Consider the following 17,945-nt stretch of genomic DNA (forward strand, 5'->3'; position numbering starts at 1 on the left):
GGGGACGGAGTCCCCTAAAGGGGAAGTCCGGCCGAGCTGGGTTCTGTTGGCGAACGATGCGACGGCCGGCTGGCCTGTTTTCCTTCAGAATGCAGCATCACCTTCGCGGAGCGCTGCCCAGGGAATGGGCCCCTGGTGGGACTGGCTATATGGCGGTGGCGCAGTGCGGTATTATTTTTTTCGCAGGACCTGGGCAGCATCTGACGTGGTAGCAGGGTTTGGGTCTTTGGCTTTGTAGGAAAAAAGTTGGGCTGGTGCTGTCGGTTTTTACTTGCGGACGGTGTGTGGCTCTTGAACTTAGTACCTGCGTCCAACCGTATATATCGTCATATCTTCGACCTCGGGTTAGGCATGGGTCAGTTCGGTACTTTCACATGTGTCCCTCCAGGCGGCATGCAATATATACTTCACCACAGGTCGTCCTAACGGTTGTTTCGTATGTACCCTCGCGTTCATGCCTGACGGCCGCGTTTGTGTCTGTTATGCACGGGACCATGTGCGAGAGAAACTGAGAACAGTGTCAAATTTTGGTTCAGGGGAAGCCCGATGGAACATGCAAGCAAGCGCAAGGCTGACGGCATCTCTGCATCTATCTGCATCTATCACCACAGTGTCCAGGTAGGCGGTACGGTAACGTTTCCGTTTGGGCCGGTTGGGCTTACCGTGAAAAAAGGTTTAGCAACTCAAAGAGGCTACCGCCAAAAAGATATCACTACCAAAAGAGGCGTTGAACAGTTATAGCCTCCTACGAGTCACGGCACTTACCATCCCGCACCATTGCATCTGAATTTTATACAGCTTCACGGTAAATGCCGAAGGGTAAGTCTGTCACAATTACAAAGAATTGCACATTGAATGATGAGATTTCAGTATGTGCAATAAAACAGGTTTCCGTCATAGCGAGCGAAATCACAGCCCATGCATCAGCGTAAACCATCGCCACCACCAACAGTAACCTAGAGTACGGAGTAAACCCATGCATGGGTCGGTGGGTGGACCCTGAAAGGATACAGGACACATGGCGAAAGACCTACCATGACCTACTGCCCAAAGCATATACACTTGTCTAACAGGTCGTCACATGTACTCGTAACCGAGTCACAGAAAAGGTCACAGGCCACAACTCTGCCATGTTTAATGCCTGACGGCTAATAACTATTCGCAGTACATACATACACCCCTCAAGCACGTGAAATACAACGTGGACAGCGTTCCGTACAGCTTTCCAGCATATTGAACTAATTAATACATGTCTACCTACGCCAGACAAGAGCATCCGAGCTTATGATGCTCTGTTTTTTGTAGCCATCGGAAGCTAAACTCTCTAACTCCTGCCAAGGGCAATTACCCCAGCACATCTCTGCACACCAGGCGCGGCAGCATCCTAGGGTTAAGGGGTAATGGTCTCTACTGCCACATTAAGACAGCACATCCATGCACAAATCTAATGAAACTTGTGAAACAGCAGGGCGCCCGTAATGTCATGGCAGCCTCAGCGGCGCTTCATGCTTGTCCGCAGCTGCTGCAGGTCCTCTTCCACCTTCCTCCGCGACTCTCGCTCAGCTAGCAGCTCAGCTTCAAGCTTCTCCATCCGAGAGCGGAGGAACTGCGATAGACAAACGAAACATAAACCAGATACAGATAGGACGTTACCGCGGAAGACCTGTAGTCGCTGTATATTCAAGTGTAACTTTACTTTATTCAGCTTATTGCTATGAGACGTAACATCCCTGGCAGGCATAGATAGACACGGGAAACGGCCTAAGGCAATGTCCTGAACCCTCGGGGCCGAATAGGCGCTCTGGCCAGCTAATCTTCATCATACAAGGCGAAAACTATATCCAAACACGAGACAAAAGAGATCACACCGCAGCTTTTGCTGCCGCTTACCGCTGTTTTCGAAGTGAAGCCTGTCGGTGCGGCTGAGCGCGCATGAGCTGATTCTCCCGCCATAGACCGAGCTTCCATAGCTTCACCTACGAAGACCTCGCTTGGTGCAACCCCGAGTCGTGGACCGGGCCCTGACTTCTCCAGTTGCTGCACCTGCTGATTCCAGAACTTTTCTGCCTGGGCCATCTCCTTGTTGATACGCTGCAAAGAAAAACATGTGCTTGAGCCCAACATTTGAACATCGATCGCTTTGCAGCACAGGTGCAGTTCCTGCAGCCTTACCTCGGCCCAGGCGTTCGACATCTGCACCTGGTACAAGTTGTAGGCCATGTTGTATCTGCTGTTTATAACACAGCGAAGCGAAAATTCAGGCCGCGGACGTTGGTCGCAATGCCATTAGCGGACACCATGGCAAAATCGAGCATGGTTATACTCCAGAAAGAGAAGAAAGGCAGTCGCATGCTTAACAAAAGGCCACTAACCTGCTGCTTTGCCTGAAGAAAGGGGGTTAAGTCTCCGACCTGGCACCTGCTTTGAAGGCTATAAGCCGACAATATACACTTGTTAACCTTGTGCGTTGCATGCAAATCAATGATTCAATGCCCTAATGCTTGATGCCTACAAATGGAGACTCGAAGGTATCATTAAGTCCTCATCCGTACGGGACTTGTACGGAGCCGTTTTCGCACACTTACAGGCAATGTTCGGTTTCCAAAGAAAGTTGCCCAAAAAGTGCCACAGTTTCGATAGATACTTAACAGTAATGCCTCAGACCAGCAACAGCACTGATAACGACAAAACCGCTGTGAGTGTAGTTTTTGCAAAGCTACTGATTGTCAAGTAGTTCACATTACTTTTTATCTCAATGCCATAGATCCTCGCCATTCCACCCTGTTCTCCCTTCTCCGAACGCCTTCCTAAGCATTACCTGGGTAATATCTCACGGCTAAGTCATGGGCAGAAAGGTTGTAGACTACATACCTGACTGAGAGACTCGCCGCAATACATACCTGCTTCCTGGACAGTCAATTGTGACGAGCAGGAACGGCGGAAGGCGACCGGATAAGTGCAACCGAATCGGCCTAGCCTTATCCGCATAGGCTAGGCATTCGTCCCTGCGCAGCTTTCAATATGCAACGTAAAAATCTATTTTTGCAATAGGGGTTTTTGTCCAGAACCGAAACGATGGAAGCCAAAAGCACAATAAATAGCTTGAAGGACGACTCGCACCACACGAGACTTGACGCTTCACCAACTACTCAACCCAGATCAGGTATCGTAAGGCATGGCAGTGCAGAAGAAAACTCGCGGCCGCAAATGCCTGTCAATGACCGATTCCCTTACTCTGGGAATTTACACTTTTTCCTAAGAGGCAATCAGGCCCATCAACGCGGGCAATCCACATAGCGGTTTACAGCACAGGCGAACGTGCGACCTGCAGTCGTGCAGGTATCCTCAAAAAGTCACCTCTCACACTCTGCTGTGGAACTGATGAGGCCTGATAACGGATTTCGCGGAGCCGCCACACATTCCTTCATGCCAGGGGATGAAGGGGACCTAATATGTGCTCACAATGTTCGACATCACACAGTAAACAGTTGTCGCACGCTGACTGAGCCCCACTAGGTGAACCAAACACAGCCACCCAAAATGCATGCATCTGCCAATACCGTACCCCAGGCATTTCCAAGCAGATCCAAGAAGACCTTCCAACCTGTTTTGTCATCTGAATTACCCCGGGACGAAGAAAAAGAGAGTTCGCCTGTAGCTGACCAATGAAGACCGGTCCGAGAATGTTTGACACCTTTGACAACGTAACTAAGGAAATGACCGTGGGGAAGGCGAACGGCGGGCGGTGGGCAGGAGGCATATGAGGACAGACAGCCGGCAGGTTCAGGCAGAAGTCCAGGCAGGCAGAGTGAGCTCGAAACTGCTAAGAAAGGGCTACAGCTATTCTTATCTTTCTTTTCAGGCCGACATTGAACACGCATACATATGCATCTTTAGAAGCCGACATATCCAGATGACGTAATCGGAAGCCGGGAGTAAGCCAACAACCCAACAACGGTACCAACCAACCATCCAACCAACCAACCATGTTCGTTGTGGGTTGTTAGATCCTCCTCGGTCACATACTCAAAACACCGGGCGCGAAATGACGGGCGGATCTAGCCCCGTGCGCCCTGGTATGTTAGCTGTAGTCATAACCCGCCAAAAACAGCTATTCAAGCACTAGCACCGGTTGACCTGTTGGGCCAGCTGAGGGGGTTTGGTGGGTGGGTGTGGCCGTGGTTGGCACCAAATAGCGCGCATAGCACACATACAGGATATGCACCCCAGAGAACGCAGTTGATCCGGCCGGTCGAGTGGAAAGACTTACGACAATATGTACCTGCAGTTCCGCGTAGAATGAAGATAACAAAGAAGATAACAAAGAAGATAACAAAGAAGATAACAAAGAAGATAACAAAGAAGATAACAAAGAAGATAACAGGCAATACCGATGAACGGAAGCGTTCTTGTATTCCTAAATCACACTCGCACGCGGTGACACTCGTAATGCGGCAACAGCTCAAATAACGTGCGGCTCTCGCTTAGGATGGTTCGCAGTCTTCTGCGCCGCTGTGTTGCCTAGCCAAGGTCTCGGAGAGTGGCTCGGCTGGCGTGAGTGAGGGCGTGAGGTGCGCGCGGAGGAATAGACGGACATGGAGCCGCGCGCCCGCCCCTGTGATGTGTTTTGGTCCGGTCATGGCCCCCGCCGGTGCTCATCCTTTCTCAGGGCGAGCTACCCACAGTGTAACACCCCATCAACCAGCTCTTGCAACCGGCAGGAAAACGGTTTCCTTCGTCTTCAACAGAAACAGGAGACGGAACAAATTGCAAACAACAAGTACGTCCCCCTATGCAACGGCCCCCTTAGGGGTAACCCCTTGCTTCCACACATCGAGGATGTAACCCAACATTGAGGATGTACCTAATCGAATGCGAGCTCGTCCAGGAATGGGATATCGGCACGAGGTCATGTTGGATACTAGCGATATTGGGCATGCCCCCAACGTTCTTACCAGTACCCCAAAAGAATTGGTGGGAGATGATGGCAATAGGGTCAGCAGTGAGTGGGCCACGGCGGTACAACATTGGTTTTTGAATCCTAAGAACTCTCATGCACATCAGTTTCTTAGGTTCCCCAAATGGCACGATTGTATGTGTGAGCGCTTCCGAAGCCCTCTTAGCCGATACCTCACATTAGTGGCGGACGGCGGCTCTTCAATCCACCGTTCCGTCCGGTTCACAGCAGCTCTGCAAGTGCGCTTCTTCCGTACAAGTTGCACGACTCCTTATTAGGAGGTTAATATGCTGGCGGCGATCGCAGGCTTCGGGGTGAGCTGTATTGCTGTTCAAGGTGTTGAAGGTTTCCGTCTTAGGATTCCCGGTACTGCAGTGCACGGTCCGTTGCGGCCGGATGGCCCTACCCTTGGGCATTCTGTTGGGGTCTGGGGCTCACTGTGGTACCTACTACTACAACTAGTCACTGTAAGTGCAGGTAGGTGCAGGTGGAGGTCCTACACGCGCCCAGGTCCATGAGATGTATTGCCATGGCTCGGCCCAGATTGGGGCTGCTCGGCCATGTTGCATGCCGTACAGCACTTAACGGCATAACGAATTTGCCACGGGGCTTGAATGCCCGTGCTGTGACAAAATGCTATGCCGAGGTATCATACTGCTGCTTTACTGGGCATATTTGCTTTCTGTGCAGCTCTTCTGCTACTTTGTTCTATAGGTGCATGGTATATGCCATTTCAAGATGCAGGGGATGGCATACCAGTACTATACATTTTTATATTTTTTTAAAATATTTTTTCTGTAAGTATTGAACACTCCTAAGCGGGCTAAAGTATCCATAATATTTTTGCCGTTACATTGCAGAGCATTCAATGGCACTAGCTGTCAGAGCTGTCCGGAAACTTTTGAACGGCGCTACTTAAAAATGTCCGCATACGGCCATGCTTCAAATGCCTCTTACTACAATGATTTTCGGGACAAAGTTGCAAATCGGCGTGGTCGGAGCAATACGAGTGTGTCCCTTGAAGACTTTGGCCAGCAGACGCAGCAGACACTGCTGCCAGGGGGATCCCTGAATCGACGCCTCCTCAATCTGCAATTCCATGTCCATGTGATTTTTGAGGCCAATACAATTGACGATTATGGAGCCTACAAGTTGGCCAGAGTGCATGACCTCCCACTTCATATTTCACGAAGTTCATAAGCACACATACAAGCTCCAAGACCAACTTAGAAACAGCATGCACCGGGGCCCGAAGGCCAACACTCAAATCGCACAACGCTGGTCCTTTCTACGTAATCGTTTGCCCAACCAACGAGCGGAATAACACGAAGTAATAAAGCCAGAGGCACCGATAAAATATGCAGATTTAACGGGGAATTCCGAAACGGGGGAAATCGAGTTATTTTTGAAGCTGTCGCGCTTGCTTGTAGTCAAACCGCGCTTTCCAATCCAATCCTACTTTAAGTTCCGAAGTACAGCAATAGGCGCTGCCTGACACATCAACTGGCCTGGCCTTACCGGCTTGGCTACGAATCACTTTAACACCTAAAGAAGAAGACGATAGGATGGGAAAAAACGTAAAGGTTTCGACCACCAACGACACAACAAAACTACGCCCATGACCGTAATGAACCCCTGAACCCTTAGGAATCACTAACCAGGAACAGGAACTCGCTCATCAAACCTCTGTAACTTCTAAACCCCCCCAAACAGCAGCATGGGCAGCTGCCCATGCTGCTGCAGCAACAGCAGCAACAGAAGAGAACCATCGATGTACGCTTGGTATGGTTAGGTATGTACAGCAGCGGTCCAGCAGTCGAGGATACGCTTTTGACTCGATGTGGTGTACGACGAACCTTCCTCATGAACGGGCACTCAGTTGCTGACAGCTGTCAGCTCGTCTTGTGTTTCCGTGTGTGCAAGTATGTATGTAGTAAAGGTAAACTTTAATGCTCCTCTGCTTTGTTTAACACGTTTGGACTGTTACGTTCGCTTTGGAATGTTCAGTTAGTTCAGCGGCGTTTTGGGACGAAACAGGATCAATGGGAAAGTATGTTTCCTCATTAATCCGGCAGCGAGTGGCAGCGCTGATGGCCTGCTGAGAGACCCTGCGGGCCCTGATACGGGTCGAATCTCTAGGTTAAAAATGCATCCAAAGGCAATTGAAAATGTTCCTGGAAGCTTAACAAAATTTTCTGCGAATTCTTCAGCTTTTGTTCCTTGCAGCGGCCCACAGCAACTGCATTTGAATACTTCGAGCCGCGGACCGGGAAGTAATCACAAAGCAAGGACGTAAGAAATGGATTCGCAAAGTGGATTTTCGTGGACTCATAGGGACTGTATTATTTGCGAAGCAGGCGTAATTCTCGCCATCATTCAAAGATTCACAGGACTCACCCATATTTACCGTTATGGGTGCCCATGAGCCATGATGAGGTGTTTCCGACGACTTTCCACACACCTGACCTGCTTGAGACTGTGCATTTGTGATGTGAGCAGCGCCGTTGGAGCCCCCACGCATTCGAAACCCTTAACTTCTGCAACACTGCTATTGCCTAGCTTTTGAGGAAACCCATTCCTTGGGGCAGCCTGCCAAGCTGCTGTTGTCGGCCCTTCCCTTATGTGCTTGCGTATCTGTCCGCGGTGCGTGAACACTGCAACCGAGATTGCGTGTGAGAAAAAAATGCTGCCAGATTGCAGTACGACGGAACGAAGTGATCCGATAAAGCTAGTCACTGATCAGTGACTAAGCTCATGAGCTTCATGTGTAAATCTTGCTTATTACTGTTGTGCATCGGTTTTGCCGGTTTTTTAAAACTATCTTCCTCGACTGCTGAAACGTTGCCGTACTCTCGTGTACATACAATTCGGCCGATCCAACGTGAAAAATCCTCGTCGTAGGTTCAGTGATTCATTCTAGGAGCTGCATATCAACTTATTTATGCTGCTGGTAGAAGCTTATTTTCTAGTCCGCGGCTTCGTGACCTACCCTCTCCAGGTTCGTAAAACGCATAAGCGCATCGCTTTGCTTCTTGTTCGACTAATTGTAAAAGTGAATTTTTGTTACTTGGTTCTGCTGCCACTCTGTAAAAATTCTGGTATATGGGCGAAAGCTGCCGTGATGGCTGTTGCCACCGGGTTCTGAGAGACGCGGGAGTTCCAGTAAACGCAGTAAACTTTCCAAACAACAAGTTTATGATTTGAAATTGTGACAAACGAGGCTCGACAATGGCGTTTGCCGCTGTTTAGATGTGATATCGTGCGGTTGCTGCTACCTTCGCAACTGACCAGTTCCGCACTTTGGACTTCTGCGTGCAGGTGACTGCAACTACACGACGGTTCTAGTAGCTGTAATGAAAGGCTAGCTCTGCTGGCCGAATATCGTTATTTGCAACGCTCGACTTTCAGCGTACGCAGCATTTCGCGACTAGCAGTCCGACTTGGACAGTTACAAGCAGGCTACCAGGCAGCGGCTTTCATTTAGCTTCACATCCCCAATTATCAAGGCAATGTTGTCTTCAAGCAATCCGTTTTCTCCTAGCTTTGGAAACTCCGGCTTGACCCGCGCGAGTTTTAACGCCAACTTTTCCGGGGCATATTATCATGTACCAACTTCGCCCAGTTCGGTGCCAAGTTCTACACCGCACTCATTCACCACCACCACCACCACCACCACTAGTGGTTCCGACAGCACCGCCCTTGTTCTCTATAGCCCAACGACATCTTTGCACGGACTATACTACAACGAGCAGTTGCACGGGCCATTCGCAACAGGCCGGTCGGTAAACCCCTTCACTCCTGGTGAGAGCGACAGAGCATTTCGTAATCTTTTATGGTTTTCTCCGTGCAGAAACCGTACAGCAATTCATGCGTTCGTAGCCATACGGAGTACTTCATGTCCTGCCCATTTCAGGCCTGAGCCCGTTGAGCTCGATTCCAAAGCCCTCGTACGTCACGGGAGATGTTGTACGGGAGCGCTTTCCAGCGATGCGTTCAGAGGACGACCCGCTGAATTGGATTACAGACCAGGAGCTTGATATGAGGTGAGGTTGACGTGCTGGCGACAGGGTCTCGATCTGAAAATCTCTGTTTGGAAGCCTTTGGATCCGGAAGCCTTTGGATCCGGAACCCTTTGGGTTTGGAAGCCTTTGGATTTGGAAGCCTTTGGGTCCGGAAGCCTTTGGGTTTGAAAGCCTTTGGATTTGGAAATCTGACCTAATGAGGGATCTGGGGTATGAGGGAGCACCGGGGGATGTCTTGACTCACCCACCACCTCGTTACGGTGCCTCCATTGGTGCATGGGTACCTTTTTCTCGGCAATCCCCAAAACGTGTGAGCGCCTTGCGTTGTCTTTGCCCTACATCTCTTCCCCCGTGAAACCCTCGCACAATGTCGTACAGGGGCAGCAAAATGGCTGCAAACCAGCAGCGGGTGCCGCTACGGTGCCAGTCTTCGAGGAATTAGGTCCATCATGTCAAATGCTGTACCAGTGCCGTACTGAAATGGCAGCGTCTTGGTCATATACATATGGCGGAGTGCAGGGCCCTATGCTCTTGGAGGCTGTACGGAGATGACGTACGCTGTATGTACGGACGGGGCTGTACCCTGCGACAAACCAGAGGCTGGACGGGTGCCAGGAAATACGACTGTCCTATGCCACGAGGACCGTGCTCTTATTCCAATCCATACGCATTGACTGTTTGCCCTAGTATGAATGACTTTAAGCAGTACGACATTGCGCCTTGTAATAGTGGGGAGGTGAAAACATATGTGATATCTTGTTATGGATCTTGGGCCAGCTAGCTGTGAAGTTTGTTACGAGGGCCATTTGGGGACGCTGCTGCCTGGCGTCTTGTATGTACGTCAGCTATGCCTCACCTTGACCGTAATGTTATTAGTCGAGGTCTAAAACTCCTTTCGCCGTTGGGAAGGTGCGGTTGAACTGATGGAAACGGTGGATTCTATGTACGGCAAATGTGTCCGGCATCTCTCGGTCAGCTATTGCTTGCTATCGCCTCCCCGATCTCGGATATTGAGTATGGGTGCAATGGATCCGCTGCCGTACAGATGACCGCGCAAGGCTATACCGCAGCTTATCGCATTATGTCACGGCGTAACCAAGGGACCAAATAGCCTCCCTTTAGCCTGAGGGTTTGGGGAATAAGAAGTAAGATGCCTAAATAGCTGCGGTTGCGAGGTTCAGAGTACGGAAGTGTATTACATTTAATAGCCCTCGGGGTGTTTCTTAGGTAGCGTGCAATTGTAGGGAGCTGTCATGCATGGCCCTGGTGGCTTCTCGAATCGCGCACGGCCATGGCAGGATTGCCGTACACAAATTGGTTGACTTTGGTTATTACTCATTGCGCGGCTTTTATAACGAGCTCTGTCAACGCTTGTCTGCGTTTACATGATTTTATGATTCTGTGCCCGCCCTTGTATCATCTACGGCAGCAGGATTGCACGGCGGGAGGTGATTAGGTGGTTGTGATTTAGGTAGTGTTGGGTGAAGGATATGTGGCAGTGATAGTAACCTTGGGGGCAAACCTATTGTTTGTTTAAGGAAAATGCTTTTGCGATGTAAAGGGGGTTGGAAGTCGTACAGTACGAGCGCCAAATGGCAGAGATACCGCGACCAGATGTCATCGTCGTCGTCTGAATTGTTGTTAGGAAGTGTTCGATGCGCTAGGATCTGAGCTCCTGTGGTGGACTTTTGGTGCATCTCTTTTCCTCTCCTAAAACTAAATAACAAGCAAGTCACATTATACTTCTGCAAACTATTCACGCATGGACGGCGGCTGCAACAAGGACACCTGACGAGTCCGTTCCCAACTTTATAGCAACTGTCCCTGTTACATTAAAATCGTTTATTTTAGAAACTAGTCACTACACGCTGTGCGTAGCTCTACTATTAAAGCTAGCACAGTATGTGTTTAAGTCATCCTGTCCTCGTTTCTCTTCGATTCTCTTCGAATGGCTGTCCTTTGGTCTTTTCATGCGTCTTGCCGGTTGGGTTGGTTAGCGAGGTGTCGCGACATTCCTGGATGAGACCGTTAAAGCATCTGCCAACGGTTTAGCCGCCTTTCGACGCGGCGCTGTGAGAAATATGGCGGTAACACATGCCGACCACATATATACAGACATACGTACCGGGCAGCTAGCATCATGGACATTATTGACGAAGGGATTTAAGTCAGTACTGGCGGTTCCTTCCATAGGAAAGCGCCAGACATAATATTCGCCGCGGGGAAGCAGAGCCTACATTTCCTGACCCATATAGAAGGTGACGTGTGTGATCTACAGGGCTGGTAAAGGGATGGAGTTCAGCGCCCACCCAAATATTTAAGATGCGCTCATTCGTTAGCAGACGTAGCAAAACATGTGATGAGCTGCTGCAAGGATTGCTATTCACCCGCTGTGTTGCCGCTGACGATGTGCTCTGATGACGGCCGCTCGATTATTCGACGAACTGCGATGTTGGGTCCAATGTAAATTATCAATATATTCAATAAGGCCTGATCTGCACCGAATTTTCCTGACACCCTCCTTCCTATCCTCCTGCCCGCGGGCTCCGGCCAGCCCCTGCCAAAAGCCCTCCGCCCCAGGCCCCCAGCATCGGAGGACCAGGAAGAAGAGAATGTGGACCAACGAATGAGCTTATTGCGACGGGAAGGGACGATATAACATATACGATGTAATATAGACGATACATTATCACCCTTCATGGCCTTAAAACTAGCCATGCTATTCATCATGCTGGACTAGTATTCGGGTGACATTGCGACATTCGCACACCTTGTCGTACAACATCGTACGATAACAAATCCTGCGTACGACAACTGTTACCAGGAGAGGTAGCAACAGAAACAGTCTCCCCTCTTTCTGTCTTTCTCTTCCTGACTGCTCGTCCTTCGTACACATTACAAACTCGTACACCCACAAAAACACAATCGTTATACACCGACATGGCCAATATGAGGCACGCACATTTTTATTGTGTCCGGACATCACCTAAAAAGTCCTTCCCCTTCCTTACACACATACATACAGACTACGCACAGATAGATACGCACACACACAATTCACACACGCACAAACATTTACGCACAAACACACACAAAAGCAAACAAAACATGTTCCCTTTCAACAACGAAAGGATAATATCACGCTAACGAAGCTGCTCGGTTCAAGGCTGTTTGACCGCCACCAGCAGCTCCACAGTGCCGGCAGCGGCTCGCTCCAAAACCACCACCTGCAGCCCCGCCCTCACCGCCATCGCCTCCACCTCCTGGTTCCAAACACAGCCCTTACCCAGCGCCGCCACAGGCCCCGCCGTAACATCTTGGTACGCCGCCAGAAGCGTGTTGTCGGAGCGGCAGTGCTCCAGCAGCAGAACCCGACCCCCCTCCGAGGCGGGGCGAACCACTCGGGCCGCCTGACGGGTGGGTGTGTATGTATGTTGTATGTATGTCGTTACAGGGTGGTTAAGCTTCACCAGCGGCCCCCTTTCCCGAGGCAGTTCCCTGCTCTCCCCTGCGAGAGGGCCACCCTATTCCATTCACCCCATCCGACTTCAGAATGTATTCGTTGGGTTCAGCAACTCACCACCAGCATCCAACCAAATCTAGCGGATCAACGGCGCCTCAACTTAGTTCCTGGTCAGCTCGCAAGTAATGTTGTATGCATGTATGTATGTATGTATGTATGTATGTATGTATGTATGTATGTATGTATGTATGTATGTATGTATGTGTGGGGCAGGGGGGCATGTATGTATGTAGGTATGTATGACTTAGATTACACTGTGGGCCGCGAGAGCCGGGGGCCGAAGCCGAAACACAGCGTGAGGGGCGGATGCACATGGCCGGTTAGTCTCGTGCACTCCGCCCCCGGGCCAGGCCGCACGGGAAACGACCGCCGGCACACAACAGCGCTCCCCTCCGGGGTCTGGCGCTCCAGCTAGACGGGTACTGTGCCCACTGGTCTTCTAACAAAAAACGGAGCCGCAACCGGGGGGCTCTTCCTACGGGCAGAAAGCACCGAATACCTCAAGAAAACTCGCACCCAGGATCTGGGCGACCGGGAGCCCGACGTATGTATGTATGTATGTATGTTCAGCCACGAGGCGTAAGGGTGGTGTGAATGAGTGAGAGGGAGGCATAGCGGGGGTGGTGGTTAGCTGGGTGCGGCAGTGCGGCCCCTGGGAAGTGAGGCGGCGAAGTGAAGGGTACTGCTCCGTCAAAATGGTTTAATCCCTTATTGGGGTCAAGGCAATGGAGGAGCCCCCGGGGTTGAAGAGCTGCCGGGAAAGCCGCCTTCAGTGATTCGATCACCGACATGAAGAGTAGGAGGAATGGGAGGAAGACGACGCCTGCCCGGGGTTGAACCGCATTCTTGGCCAAACCCTGTTCCTTGCGGCCTGGAGAGAGAATGAACGGCTGTTCCAACTGTACGTTTATTCGTACTCTTACCGTATTATGTCGTACAGTGTCGTACTTACTTCTTTTAGAGCAGCTTCGGGGTCGGGAAAAACGCACAAACTAAAGGTGTCCACAACTGAGTCGAATGATGAGTCAGGTAAGGGTAGAGCCGCCACGTCAGCCTGGTGGGCGGGAAGAATGTACGACGGCAAGTACGGTTTATGTACGGCAATTATGTGCTGTAAAGATAGTATGTTTGCCTCTTTCATGATTTAGAAGGGAGGTAAACGATGTATAGCTGTAAGAATGTTGGTCCGTACGAATTTATAACAAGTTCTTTGCATGGCAAGCAAAGGAAAATGGTGCTTCACGTGCATGTCGTACATCTCGTACATCATACATACCTGGAGAAAGGAGATGGGCCGGTCGGCTAGGGCCGGCGTCTCATCCACCCGCCTTCTCGCCTGGACGAGCATTCCCTTGCTCAAGTCGACTGCGGAGTTAGTTGTGGATTTAGTTGTGGAATTATTGTCCGGGGCAAGGGGGAGAACTGCTGAGCAACGTGAGGAAGGGAGGAAGAGGGGGACTTGGCAAAGGTGGTGAGGGAGGAAAAGAGAGAGAAAGAGAGAGAGAGAGTAGTTGTGCAGCTGCAGCAGCAACTAGGATTTGTGGACGGCGCCAGGGAGGAGGGAGAAAATGAAAATGGCGTACGACGCCACTGGCTTTAAAGCCGGAGGGTTGGGGAGCACCGCCTTTACCTGTCGTAAGGGACGTGACGCCTCCGATACCGCTGCTACTGCTACTGCTACTGCCATTGTCGCCTTCCGCCGCGTTGCCCTCGGCCAGTTGTTGCTCCGCCGGCACTGTCGTATCGCCGGCCCAACGATAGTACGGCAAGTTCAGGCCGGTTCCCACCGCGACCTCCAGCACCTCACCGCGCGCCTGCAGTACGAACGTATGTAAACGGTTGCGGTAAAGAAATACCAAAACCACAGATATTACGTGCCAGACGGGGTACGAGGGGATTGCGCGCGATTGGCCGCCTCCTCCCCAAGTTGAAGATTTAGTGGCAGTAGCACTACGCACTTTGGTTTCGTAATTTTCACACTTCCCCCCTTTTCCCCCCCTGTAAACCCCACCACGGGCGTCCGCCACCACTTAGCCTCCTCTCGTCCCTCCACAAAAATTTTGCACGGAGGAAGCTATGCCGTACGGTCGCCTGCCGTACTGACGTACCTGCCCTAGCAGCTTCTTCCGCAGTTGCGGGAAGCCGAAAGCCTCGGCTGCTGCGCCGCCGTCCAGCTCGTCGTACTTGGACGAATACCTGCCGGTCCGTAAGCGGTTAGGAACTTTGACCGGATGGGATTTAGAGGCGAACAACGGAATCCCGTGCAAGCGCGGCATTTTCTTCAACCTATGCCAATCCCGGACTGCAATGCCACAGCCGGCTAGTACACCGTCGTACCCACCCAAGCCATTCCCGCTCGCAGCTAGCGGGCCATCAATGTCATTGCCCATTAATCGAAAGAGCCATCAACTCCATGCGTCTATAAACATTTAACCAGTTCTGCGCAGTGGGAGGGCTGTTGTCCGTCCCTGGCTACTGCCGCCCATTTCACTGGCCGACTGCCAATGGAGGACAGGTAAACTCGACATGGTGGAGTATAAAGACCCTACTTGTCGTATGCCTGCTGTAGCTCAAGTGCAGCCCCGCTTGTCGCCACCGCGTCGTCCGCATTGGCAATCGTCGCATCACCCGCAAGCAAGCAAGTCAACGCTAGGGCAAAGGTACAGCTCCGCGTTGAAACGGCCTTGATGATATTTCTATCAAGAACCAGCTTCCACGGAAGCTCAAGGAATGGCGCTGACCGGTCGTTCGCTTTACTTCGCAAACATATTTCCCGTTTTGTTACATGCACCTTCGTTGCGATACAACCTTTTGTACATATTTTGCCATGAAAATATAATTGGCCGTTTGGACAGCTGTTGGCGGTTCGCTTGTGCCGCCAGGCAGGTCGCTCCATCCAGCTGGCTGACATTCCTACAAACATGCAAAACGTTGGCCTCCAGCTAAAAAGGTAGAAACTTTTGTATACGTTAAGATAAGCTTAACTCCTCAGAGCGCTAACCCCTTACGAATGTCCGTTAATCGTTAACCAGATGGCCGGCCCTGGCTTGAGCACCTGACCGCGGCCCCCCGCAGCCATTTGGGTCCGTTTCAACACCTATTAGTCCCATTCACTAAGATCTCCTGTTGATATCTCGTCCAGAACTCCTGCATATCGTAGTTTGGCGGGATACCTGTACTGGTTCTGGAGCGGATTTCCGAGATACACTTTGTATTTATGGCAGGGTCTTGCCTTTTATCCTCGCTCTAATCCCAGACCTATGTAACGTATAACGAGGTGATCGCTCTGTATTCGCTGCTTAGTTTTCAGGTTATGAGCCCCGCGCAAGGATAGTGTCGCGGTCTGCCGGAACCAGCCAACTGCGGGATTGCAGTCTCAGGATAAGAGCGGCTCTGGTACATTTGAGCCTGGCTGCAGGCAGGGAGGCTACATACAGCCGGATTTGCGAAATGGCCGAACAATCGAAGCGGGTCCCGAAGTTGGAGTCGATCGCCGACTACCCGCAATGGGAGCCGAGGGCAAGAAATGCCCTGATTCTGGATGGTTATTGGGATGTAGTCAACTCTGCTCCTATTACCTCTGTCGAGAAAGGTTTAATTGCGAAGGCCGCGCTGATCATGATGGTCGGCGACAAGTTCCTTCAGGAGATTGATCAGTGCGCGACATCAGCTGCTGGATGGGCATATCTGAAGAAGATCCACAGCGAGAATCAGAAAGGGCACCAGCTACTCTACGACGCACAAATACGCAGCCTCAAGAAGGGTAACGATGAGCGCGTCGAGGATTACGTTAAGCGCACCATTCAGCTGCGTACCAAGCTCAAGGATTCGGGTTTCGACTACCCGGAGAACATCACTGTCAAGCTTATGCTAGACGGCCTGCCGCCGAGTTTCCAACACTTCGTTCAACAATACACGGCGACTGGCAGCCTGGACAAGCTGACTTTTGATGGCATACTGCCACTCCTGTCACGGGAGGAGGCACGNCAAGCGAGCGAGATAACCCAAGAACGGGTAGGGGCGCTGGTAGGAAGAATGCACGCCACGGACAACGTCAACCGTCAGCGGTGGCAACCAGGTACTCAACCAACACAACAGGAGGGTTGCTGGAAGTGCGGAGCACCAGATCACATCAAGAGAAATTGCCCTCAGCTCTACCAAAACCAAGGGGGGAACCCAAGGCCCCACTTCGGTGGAGGTGGCCGCCATCCCAACAAGTTTGGATTGTTTGCAGCCGCTTTATCTGCAACTACGGAGGTGTGCGGCATCAAGGGTGTACCGCAATGGTACATTGATTCTGCGTGTGGCCTGCATCTGACTGGCTGCAAGGAGGACTTGGATGACTACGTTCGAGTGGACGATGGCCCCCAAATCCAGGCGCTCAAGGGTGCATCACTGAAGGCCGAGGGCTATGGAAGCGTGAAGCTCCTGACAAACGTTGATGGCTCTGAGTACACGTTGGAGGTCGAGCAAGTATGGTATGTCCCGGGTGCAGACTTTCGGTTGATATCAGCAAGTGAGCTTGATAAGAAGGGGTACAGTATGGAGATTCGGGATGGCCAGTTGAACCTCTATGTTACAGTAAAAGTTCCCGAGAGGATGATTAGGTTTCTGGGCGTGCGACCTTATGGCCATAGGTTTCTCAATCCTCTTGCCTTAAACAAACCTTTAGTTCACCGGATGCGGATCGCAACAGCTTCACTTGTTGCTGGCGACACATACTTGCTAGACGCCACTTGCCCTAAGTACAACAGGGCTCTGGCTGTCATGAAGGATTCAGTTGAGCTGTGGCATCGCCGTTTTGGGCACCTTGGATACCGTGGGCTAGAGCAGCTAGCTAGCGAAGGAATGGTAGACGGTTTACCGGTGACGGCAAAGCAGTTTAAGGAAGCTGCTCAGGCACAGCATAGTTGCGAGCCATGCATCACGAGCAAGCACGTGCGTGCATCGCACCCATCATCAAATCGCATCTCCGATTTTGCCCTTGAGCGAGTTCATACTGACGTGTGTGAAATGCCTGATTTTTCTTTAGGTGGTGCCAGGTATGCCGTCACCTTCTTAGATGAGTTCTCGAGTTTCAGTGTGGTGCGCACTGTGAACTCGAAGGACCAAGTTGCGCAAGTTGTTAAGGATGCGTTATTGCTTTTAGAAAATCAAACCGGTAGGCGCGTGCGCGAAATTGTCTCTGACCGTGGTCGTGAATACGTCAACGTAAAGTTACGTGCTTTCTTTGCCGAAAGAGGGATTAGGCACAATATTTCAGCTCCGTATACACCGGAGCAGAATGGTCGTGCGGAACGTTTGAACCGTACCCTTTTGGAAAAGGTACGTGCCATGTTACAGGAATCCGGTCTAGGTAATGAGTTCTGGGCTGAGGCTTTCCGTACGGCCAACGCTGTACGCAACTGCTCTCCAGTCAGCAACAAGAACGCTACTCCACATA

At 51.2% G+C, this 17,945-nt stretch overlaps 3 protein-coding genes across 3 annotated transcripts; 1 reads left to right on the forward strand and 2 right to left on the reverse strand.

Annotated features, from left to right (window-relative positions):
* Positions 1 to 821: 821 nt before the first annotated feature.
* On the reverse strand, positions 822 to 2,500 carry VOLCADRAFT_106853 (uncharacterized protein). Its single transcript, XM_002955519.1, has 4 exons — positions 2,373 to 2,500; positions 2,173 to 2,230; positions 1,891 to 2,091; positions 822 to 1,606 (listed from the first exon to the last, which is right to left on the reverse strand). Exons 2-4 carry the CDS (start codon positions 2,218 to 2,220, stop codon positions 1,493 to 1,495), a joined length of 363 nt encoding a protein of 120 aa, XP_002955565.1. The 5' UTR covers positions 2,221 to 2,230; positions 2,373 to 2,500; the 3' UTR covers positions 822 to 1,492.
* A 2,372-nt stretch (positions 2,501 to 4,872) lies between these two features.
* VOLCADRAFT_96463 (uncharacterized protein) lies at positions 4,873 to 9,421 on the forward strand (the record flags this gene model as incomplete). The annotated part of the gene is made up of 6 exons (XM_002955473.1): positions 4,873 to 5,002; positions 5,264 to 5,424; positions 6,671 to 6,744; positions 8,637 to 8,758; positions 8,871 to 9,000; positions 9,358 to 9,421. 6 exons carry the CDS (start codon positions 4,873 to 4,875, stop codon positions 9,419 to 9,421), a joined length of 681 nt encoding a protein of 226 aa, XP_002955519.1.
* A 2,201-nt stretch (positions 9,422 to 11,622) lies between these two features.
* VOLCADRAFT_106854 (uncharacterized protein) lies at positions 11,623 to 15,413 on the reverse strand (the record flags this gene model as incomplete). Its single annotated transcript, XM_002955520.1, has 6 exons — positions 11,623 to 12,389; positions 13,455 to 13,556; positions 13,779 to 13,867; positions 14,133 to 14,316; positions 14,611 to 14,698; positions 15,052 to 15,413. 6 exons carry the CDS (start codon positions 15,411 to 15,413, stop codon positions 12,141 to 12,143), a joined length of 1,074 nt encoding a protein of 357 aa, XP_002955566.1. The 3' UTR covers positions 11,623 to 12,140.
* Positions 15,414 to 17,945: the final 2,532 nt, after the last annotated feature.

The sequence above is a fragment of the Volvox carteri genome (assembly GCF_000143455.1).
Source record: "Volvox carteri f. nagariensis unplaced genomic scaffold VOLCAscaffold_52, whole genome shotgun sequence".
In the NCBI taxonomy this organism is placed as follows: domain Eukaryota; kingdom Viridiplantae; phylum Chlorophyta; class Chlorophyceae; order Chlamydomonadales; family Volvocaceae; genus Volvox; species Volvox carteri.